This window comes from Periplaneta americana, chromosome 17 (assembly GCF_040183065.1).
Source record: "Periplaneta americana isolate PAMFEO1 chromosome 17, P.americana_PAMFEO1_priV1, whole genome shotgun sequence".
Lineage (NCBI taxonomy): Eukaryota > Metazoa > Arthropoda > Insecta > Blattodea > Blattidae > Periplaneta > Periplaneta americana.
In genome coordinates this window covers 19603208-19612846 of record NC_091133.1, presented here as the reverse complement: position 1 = coordinate 19612846, position 9639 = coordinate 19603208, and the positions used below count along the sequence as shown (strand labels likewise).

The following is a 9639-nucleotide window of genomic DNA, read 5'->3' as shown; positions in this document are numbered from 1 at the left end:
GCTCTAATGATGAGTATGCCAAAACAGAACTGTCTTATTTAGGTCCATGATGTGAGCTATATTTCGCACATGGAAAAGTAACAATTCATTTATTGTACAATTATATAACTTATCAACCTCCTACCTGAAAGCATATCTTGAAGGGTTATCCTGCGTGCTGCTACCATTTCCTTACCAGAGCTGCGAATCTCAAACACAAGTGCTGCCTGACGAGGCACATTTTCAGGATTATCTAATTGGAAGCTGAGGTCAAATCGAGGGTTAGGCATTGCTGGAAGAAGCCGCGATTTTGCAAGAGTTTTACCAGCTGCATTACTGCCCATTCGCGTTAGTTTGTCTGGACTTGTAGCACTGTAATCAGTGAAAGACAATTTATTGGAAACAAGTCAGGCCTTCATATCACATGAAAAGGCATTATAATATATAATATACTATATAGGAGAATTAACGAGCAACTAATAAATCACACTTTGTTCACTTGAAATTAAAATTAAGATTGGAGTTAAATCCAATAACATTTTATATGTACCAGCATACATCGCCCATTAGCTACATATTACACTAGTCAGACTTCAGATGCATACAAACAATTGTTCTTTCTCTGATACATATCGCCAAGTGAGATGTACTGCCTGATAATAGATGTACATATCAGCCAGAACCTCAATCAGAGAAAAATATATATTGACACACATATTATATTAAGTCAACAGTCATCAAACAAGGAGTGCATTCACTTGAGTGATTTGGTGGCTGGGACTCCACAGTATATAATATATTGCTGAGCGAATGATCTACGTAAAGATTAATCTTTTGGTCCTACAGAATTATCTGTTATAGTTACCATTAGTTAATAATCGAGAAAAATTCGCTCTGGCGCCTGGGATCGAACCCGGGACCCCCAATTCTATGTACACACTGGGTGCTCTAACCACTGAGCTATGCTGAGGCTCAATCCATCCATAGCACCAGATCGAATCTTTCTTCTTTCGCCCAACAGTGCATATATACTGTGGAGTTCTGGCCACCAAGTCACTCAGATGAGTGTGCTCTTTGTTTGATGACTGTTGGCTTAATATAATATATGTGGCAATATATATGTCGAACATGACATGGAGTAAGGCTACTAAGGGAAAGTACTAAAGGAGAAAGCTCGATCCGATACTGTGGATTGAGCCTCAGCATAGCTCAGTGGTTAGAACACCCAGTGCATAGAACAAGGGGTCCTGTGTTCGATCTCTGGCTCTGGAGCAAATTTTTCTCCATTAATAAACCAATGTTTAAAATAAGTTAAAGAAAAGGGCTCCGTAAAGTAAGTCACTGTTACGTAACTTCTGCCATTTCACCAATCCTGCGACATAACCACTTGGTCATATGGTATACTATGTCCAGGAGGAAGTTTTTACTTCACCAGGACAGCAAAAATCCCGAAATTAGAATAATTTCCGATTTTTGAGCATGGGTGATGTGAATAGGAAGAAGTTTGATTCAACTTTATCTTTCTTTCTTGACAAATCTTACAATACCAGTATCTTTCAAATTGGTATTATTTTGAATTGTCAGTTTTTATTTTCATCTTAATGTTTATTTTATGTTTAAAATCTCGACCAACATGGAGTGATCCTGGTCTTCAAGGAGGCCTCAGGACTTGGGTAAACTTTCCAGTTATCTGGGGCACAATGGGCCCACTTAAGTGGCCTAAGTGTACGGGACCAAAAGGGCCCGACTTACAGTATTTCAATTCATTCAGAAATCTTGGTTAATGGACTTCAGCTCAATATACATGTAGTTAAACTGTAGCTATAACGATATTTGCATTATTAACATTTCACTAGATACATAATTCAAAGATGATGTAGGAAAAAATTGTGTTTTTTAATTTAAAAACCTCCAGAATATAAGGAACTTATAAAACTAGTTTCTTTTGATGCGCATCTGTTCAATGCCTAGGCCTAATGTGAGGGGTTTTTAGTTTTAGTCCACAGACATCATAAACAGGCTAAGTGATAATCAGTTGAAAACAGAAATTCAGGTGAAACTAAATTTCAACATGTCACATACTGAGCTTTTATTAATATGCCAAAAAGAAAGTGTTCACTGAATGATCAGCTTCAACAAGATTTTCAGCACATTCCGAAATTAAAGTGGGAATACAAAGTACAGTGTAAACTGTGTAACTCGACATTTTCAATATCAAATGGTGGGAGAGTAGACATCAGTGACACATCAATAAAAAGAAGCATAAAAACGCAACTTTACCATCATCGTCTAATAAAATGATGTCTTTTTTCAAACCAATAGTCGTGAGACAAAAGGAATTAAAATTTGCAGCAGAAGGCACTTTCACTTTTAATACTATCAAACATAACTCCAGTTTTCGTTCGATGTACTGCACTTCTTCCATTGCTATTAAGTTTTTAATAGAAACAGCTTTACTTACTGTGCACTAAATGTGAGAAGATTTTAGTAATGTGCTGGCCCATTTTATACCATTGTGAGAGAAGTGGAAGTAACGAGGATCATCCCTATGATGTCTAATTCCTTCAATCATGAACATTGGAAATTGTTTCTGTCCTTGTGAGGTTTTTTCCTCCTATCATAGCAATTAAAGCAAGAATAACTGAAGTTAATTTGTATGGCTAATTTCTTTGACAATTTATTATTGTATAAGAGTATCCCAGAGTTTATTCTCAAAATCTGATCACTCTGTAATCTGCTCCAATTTGAAAACGTTAAAATCCGAATAAAGAAGTTTAGTAGGATAATCAATGGACTTTTTAGACAAATTTTGATTATTCTCTTTTGTAGCAATTCCAATTGCTTCCTTATTGATTTAGAAACATTGCCTCAACCGGCAATACCATACAGATTGCACCAAAGATAAATACATTAATCTTAAAACATTACAAGGGAGGTAAGAACGCAGTTAACAAATCTATACAGTAAAATCTCTCGAACCCTGTACCCAATTAACTTGCAATAACAAAACAACGACACTTTTTGCTAGGCCAAAAAAAGTTTAAATTTGCCGCATTGTCACAGCCTGGACCACATTAGGAAGTTCGCACCAACTTGCATGTTCAGTAAATATTCGAAACTAAAATTAGTATATATTATTTGTATTATGTATGTGTTTTAATAAAGAAAATTCACAAAGTTTTTATGTTTATTTAGCTATAATCAAGTGACTGAGAAATAAGCTTCACAAGACTAAAGTTCAATAGTTGGCATCATAAAATACGCACAGGTAAATTTTTAATATTTATTGAATTATACGGCACAATCTCATCTTCAGAATTAGTCTGGTCCCTTTGATGCAGGTTAAGAGGGATTTTACTGTATAAAATTATGTATAATTTATTACATAAAAATGCAATATGTGTGTCCCATCTAAGGTGCTGGTCAATTAGTATTCCTAGATATTTAACTCTAGTAGAATTGGCTAAATATAGACAGTCACAATTTAGAGAAAATAAACAATTGGGATTGTGAATTTTAATATTGTGATTATAGACAAGATATGTGGTGTTCTGTGATGTTACTGAAAAGGATACAACTGTTGTATGATAACAGTTTGTATTATTTAAACCTGATTTTTTTTTTGGGAATCACGTATTTCCTCTACACATCTGATGCCATGATATACCGTACCACCTTCATTTGTTGCTCTATAAATAATTGTTTCGTGAATAATTTTTCGTTATCTGCTACTATCTAAATGTTGAATTATGGTCCATGACTTCTTGAACTTGGGCACATATAAATTCAATTGATCTCACTTCAATAACAGTCATCCCTAATTTACGTAGCATGTTCCATCAACTAGGCGAGGTTCTTTTCGGGAAAGAGGGGCGTTTGTTTCAGATGGTGGAATGATATAATTAATATAAAATCATTCCCTCATTTCTGAATGATAGAACTGTAGTTCAATTTGTTGATATGAAAATTGTAAAAACGTGTAAATTCTGACCCCATGTGAGACATAATACCTTTGGTTTCATTTCGTTGGAAAACTTTTACATTACTATTTTTGTTAATCTCGTAAAATGTATTTTTGAATGTTTCGACTGAATGATGTTTCGTTCACTTATACTTTGGATTGAACAGCTCTGGAAGCTGTTTGTTTACCTAATTTCCAGATAAATGTAATGATATAACATGCAATAATTTTTATCCTTTCAAAAGGAATTTCTGACAATTATTGGTTTTCCTACATTTAAAACTAATGTTCTCAGAATGTCAGAATATTACATAATATATTAGCCTTCAGAAGCCTCGTAATAATTTTTTCCCCGATTTCTTACGTGAAATTTCTTTCCATTAGGCATTTCCTTTCATTGTAGAATCTTAAAAAGTTTCTCTGAGTAAAACATGAAGTACTTCCACTACAAATCCAAGAAATTATATGAACTCAAACATACATCATACATTTCTACATTCAGCTCTTGTTCTTTTAAGAAATCTACACTTTGAATTATACTTTGCTGTTTATGAATATTACATTTTAATAAACTAATACAAACAATCGTTCTGTTCTGTTAACAAATAATTTCATGCTTCATAAGACATTGGGATGTATGGTAGCATTGCGATTAAGGCATAATGCTGCAAGTTGGAAGGTCGAGGGTTCGATTCCCGATGGGATCATAAATTTTTCCATTTAACTAATCCTTCCAGCTGCACTATGGCCCTGGGGTCTACAGAAATGAGTATCAAGGGCATTTCCTTGGGAGTAAAGACGGGAGGCACATAGAATTGACATCCCTACTGCCATTAAATGCTGATTGTCTGTAAAGGTGGGAACCTTAACCTCTTGCCACCCTTTGGGCCGATTTGGCCTGTCATGGGATTGATTTATAAGACATCTGTTCTAATGTTTGTCATATACGCACATAACAAACTTTGTATGCGTGTAGAGATGATTTTAATGAAATGAATACAAGGTGTATTCAATTTCAGCTACAGAACACCATTTTAGAATTGATCTAAGCAGGATCACCCTCTCTTCAGATCACTTCACAACTAAAAATTTTTCGCCAATTTAAAATAGTTCGCCAGCTCGGCATGACTTATTGTATTTACTATAATTAAGTGATTTACAAGACCTTTCGTTATAGGTTTTAGGTTTTGTTTTCCTTAAGAAAACAATGTTCATTTACTCATGATCTGCACTTATTACACAATGGATTGATTTTGTACAGACAGCTTTATAACAAAGCTTCTTTTATCTATGCTCTTCATAACTTTTACATTTTAAATGAATGTTTCAAATGAAAGTTATAAAAATTGATGTGTTGTGTTAAAACAGTTGCAAATGAGTCCCATGTATGGCATTGCTGGAGAGTGAGGAGAAATTGTGATTAGTTAGATCTTCTACCAAAGCCCACTTCCATATGCCATCAACTTGGTGGTGGTGGTACACACTTACACAATACCACAATGCTCTTAAATGAATAGCTTACCTCTGTAATTTGATACGACAATAGAGCTGTGCAACATGTGCTACATGAAGTCCTTGGGCTTGAATCACTTTTCCCTCAACTCCAAAATATTTGTCAGGTCGAACAGAGGCAGCAACTTTCAGGTCTGCAATGCAAAGTTTATATAATAATATAGATTTTTTTATATTTCCTTGGGGGTATGTAAAATGTCGTTACATTTGGAGTATACTGAATTTTCTTTTTTTTGGATTTAGGAATTCTCGTCACCAGAACTGTCGTCATTGTACTATTTCGTCACCAATTAAATTTTCGTCACAAGACTTGTGGTAACCAATTATATTTTTGCTACTAGCCGCAATATTATATATATAATTTTTTAAGCATAATAAAATTGTTCGGTTGTTTCCAAAACTACAAGTTAAATTTTATGTTTAAAGTTGAATATCTTATTTAATTTCGGCTGCAGATAAATTATTGTAATGATGGAGCACCCTCATGAGAAATTTCGTTTCACAAGAAGCATTAGGGGCCATGAGAAACTAATACATGAAGTTTATATGTATATCAAACATGAAGTCCACGAATCCAGTGTTGTTTGGAGATGTGAACAGTGAGGGAGATGCAACTCTACCATAACCATATCACATGACAAAACGTCAATTTTCAATGGCCCTTCTGAACATTCAGTCATGCGTCACAATAGGGAAAGGTCCACAGCACAGAATCGTGGAGTTTATGAAGGAAAGTGCGCGAATATTAGATGCACCACCTTCAGTCATTGTCCAGTGCCAAGTGAATATAAATCTAACAAGGGAAAAATATGAATCTAACAAGGGAAGAAACTCTAAAGAGAACTCTGTGTTGAAGAGGAAATTTACCTCCAGAACCAAAAATATAGATGATTTGCAAGAGACAGATGATCGGTATAAAAGAACTCTAGACGAAAGTAGATGGCTTTTGTATTTTAACACTGTGCAAGATGAAAAAATGGTTATTTCTTCAACCGACAAGCAGATGAGAATGCTGCAAAGATCAACATTCTGGATAAAGGACAGTATATTTAAGTCAGCTCCCACAGCCTTTCTTCAACTATACATTATCCATTTCCAAGACAGTGACTGCCAGTAGTAATGGTAATCGTGAAAAGAAAAACTAGGCAAGCACATGAAGCACGTTTTATATCACCTAAAGAAAAAGCACACCATGTACCTTCGGATATAATCAAGCTCGAAATTTTGAAACATAAATTACAAAATACTGTATAGAATATACTAAATTAAATTTTTATTGTATGCATGATGTTTCACCTCTCATTTCTACCAAACAGGTGAGCAAAGGGAGCAGTGATAAAGAGGTCGAAATAACAAAGAACGCTGGTGACAAAAAAGTCATGGTGATCAGAAATCCAGGTGACTAAAAAGCAGTGACGAGGTGGTATAATGACTAGTGTTCCAGTGACGAGAATTCCGGATCCCATTTTTTATTTGCAGAACACTATTTATCTGCAATGACATTGCTTGCATTATCTTAAAGGATTACTTTAATGTTGCTTAGATAGATAATTTGTATTAACAAAAGCCGCCCTAAATAAGGGTCGAATAGATCGGCCTACTAATTAATTCACAAAGAATAATCATTAAAAACAATTGTGTGACAATTTAAAAGTAAAAAAAAAAAAAAAAAAAAAAAAAAAAACATTAAGATAAATGATACGAAAACATAGGAAATCATTTACAATAAAAGTTTGTTGGGTACGAATGATTACTAATTATAGCTAAAGATGATTTTAACACACGAGATCCTATGGTATCAATCGTTGCATTAGAAATTTTAAATTGTTTAAGTTGATTTAAAGTTTCTAGTATATCATGCCATGGGCACCGAACACGAGCCCAAAAACTGTTCAATGTGAAAGTAAATAAAAGGACTGAAGAAGTAAATAAGAGAAATTCGTAGATTTGAAAGTGTGCTTGTAATTTCAAGCACTTTGGTTTATCTATGAAATAAATTTTAACTAATTGGAGCTCCTGGAATTTGGCATAAATAAAGTACTGTATTATTTACACAACAAGACTTAGGTCTATCCTTTACAGTACATAAAAAAGTAACTAAATTCCATGTTATTGTTTAAGAATTTAAAATCAAAGGTAAAAAAGGGAAGGAGAGGACGAGAAGGAAAGAGAAGAGAAGAAAGAGAGAAGAACAAAGAGACAAGAACTATAAAGCAACTAAAATCTTATTTAATAATAATAATAATAATAATAATAATAATAATAATAATAATAATAATAATAATAATAATAATAATAATAATACTTACTTACTGGCTTTTAAGGAACCCGGAGGTTCATTGCCGCCCTCACATAAGCCCGCCATTGGTCCCTATCCTGGGATAGATTAAATCCATTCTCTATCATCATATCCCACCTCCCTCAAGTCCATTTTAATATTATCTTCCCATCTATGTCTCGGCCTCCCCAAAGGTCTTTTTCCCTCCGGACTCCCAACTAACACTCTACATGCATTTCTGGATTCGCCCATACGTGCTACATGCCCTGCCCATCTCAATCGTCTGGATTTAATAATAATAATAATAATAATAATAATAATAATAATAATAATAATAATAATAATAATATCATCTTCTACATCATGGAATTAGGCCTTAGGCCTGTTTTCACATCAAGAGAATCGAGTCTCTTTATTTATTTATTTATTTATTTATACTAGCAGAGTAAGGTCATAGGGCCTTCTTTTACACTCTACTAGGTCACAAAGTATACAAGTGGTGAAAATTTAACAAAAAGTTAAAGAACTTTTATACTAGATAGTATCATCTCTAGGTCTCTCTAATTAATTTCATATAAAAGGCAACAAATTGAAAAATGAAACTGATATGGGCAAGAAACTTCCTACTTACTGTAGCACTAGCAAGGGTAAGATAAAGCAGAGACAATGAAACTTGGTATTGGTATTTGTTTTGTTTTAATCGTATATAAGCAGGGATAAATAATGAAATAACGTTGTTGTATTTTATTTTTATTTTCAAATTAATAAATAAATACCAAAATATTTACGCTATTCAAAATGTCAAACACTACAGAAAAGTAACTGATGAAGACGAATAATATAAATATATTTCAAGGAAGCAGGGTGTTGGTCATTGTGAATTCACATCTATTAAATGGAGACTTACAATTTTGTTTTTTATTCAGAGGAAAAGTTTCTGCATAGGATTTCAAAACTTCCATTCAGTCATATGATGTGCTACTGAATTACTGGAACCACATTGGATCCAGCTACTCTCTTTCCAGCTAAAGATTGAAGTAAATGTAAATAAATGCACGTGGCATGATGATTCCTGATTGGCTATTGAACGCACAATCCCTCCAAACTCATGCTTGTCATCTTCATCACATTAAAATAGTTCCTTTTAAAATAATAAAATGTATAATATACATAGAATACGGGTAAATTAAACATGCTTATAAGAACACTTTGTTACGATTTAAACAATATGTTTATATTAGTAGTTTCAGACATTGCATGATAAATCATTGTAACGTGTATTATGGTAACGCACATGCATAATAGGCATTAAGTTCATCCCGAGGTGACCTGCAGCTTCACAGAGCACATCAGCACAGCAGTTAACACAGTGCTAGATTCAGTGTTGCCAACCTCAAAGAAATTTCTGTAGAATTAAAGAAATTCTTCAAGGAATAACATTTAATTACGGATCTACAGAAAAAGAAAATCTCTATTCCCAGTAGAGAAATAATGAACTCTTCGATATGAATGCGCATATATCTAACTAATGAAAATTCTTTGATATCCAGTATCCCTGTGTTATTGAATCACCATGTATGTCAGCACAAAATTCGTCTCCCCTCTGCCTCTAGCACGTGTGCGTTCCGAGAATGATCACTTGAGAGATGCATGCCTTGATCACGTGAAAGATGCTTTTGTGAATCCCCGACTTCGTCTTTCTCACACCATCTGAGATCGAGGTCAATGTCTCAGTCGCAACAGTTTGTTCGTGGCAGACCTCAGTGATTTTTGTATCGTACAGTATTGTATTGTATTGTATTGTATTATATTGTATTGTTAAAGCAGCCAGTACATGAAGCATGTGTTATAGTGTTGTGGTTGTGCCGGATATGGAGGGGATAGAGCAGCTATCAAGTTCCGATTAATG

At 34.1% G+C, this 9639-nt stretch overlaps 1 protein-coding gene across 6 annotated transcripts in view; it reads right to left on the bottom strand.

Annotated features, from left to right (window-relative positions):
* Nucleotides 1-9639, bottom strand: part of LOC138693213 (uncharacterized) — a 394304-nt gene that overhangs the window by 38946 nt on the left and 345719 nt on the right. For all 6 annotated transcript variants that reach the window (XR_011330253.1, XR_011330254.1, XM_069817007.1 and 3 more), the window contains exons 19-20: nucleotides 5463-5586; nucleotides 125-351 (exon numbers count right to left, since the gene is read on the bottom strand). Coding sequence is in view for 4 of the 6 variants with exons in the window: in XM_069817007.1 (XP_069673108.1) it covers nucleotides 125-351; nucleotides 5463-5586 (351 nt within the window). In the remaining 2 variants the exon portion in view is untranslated. The remainder of the gene's footprint in view (nucleotides 1-124; nucleotides 352-5462; nucleotides 5587-9639) is intronic.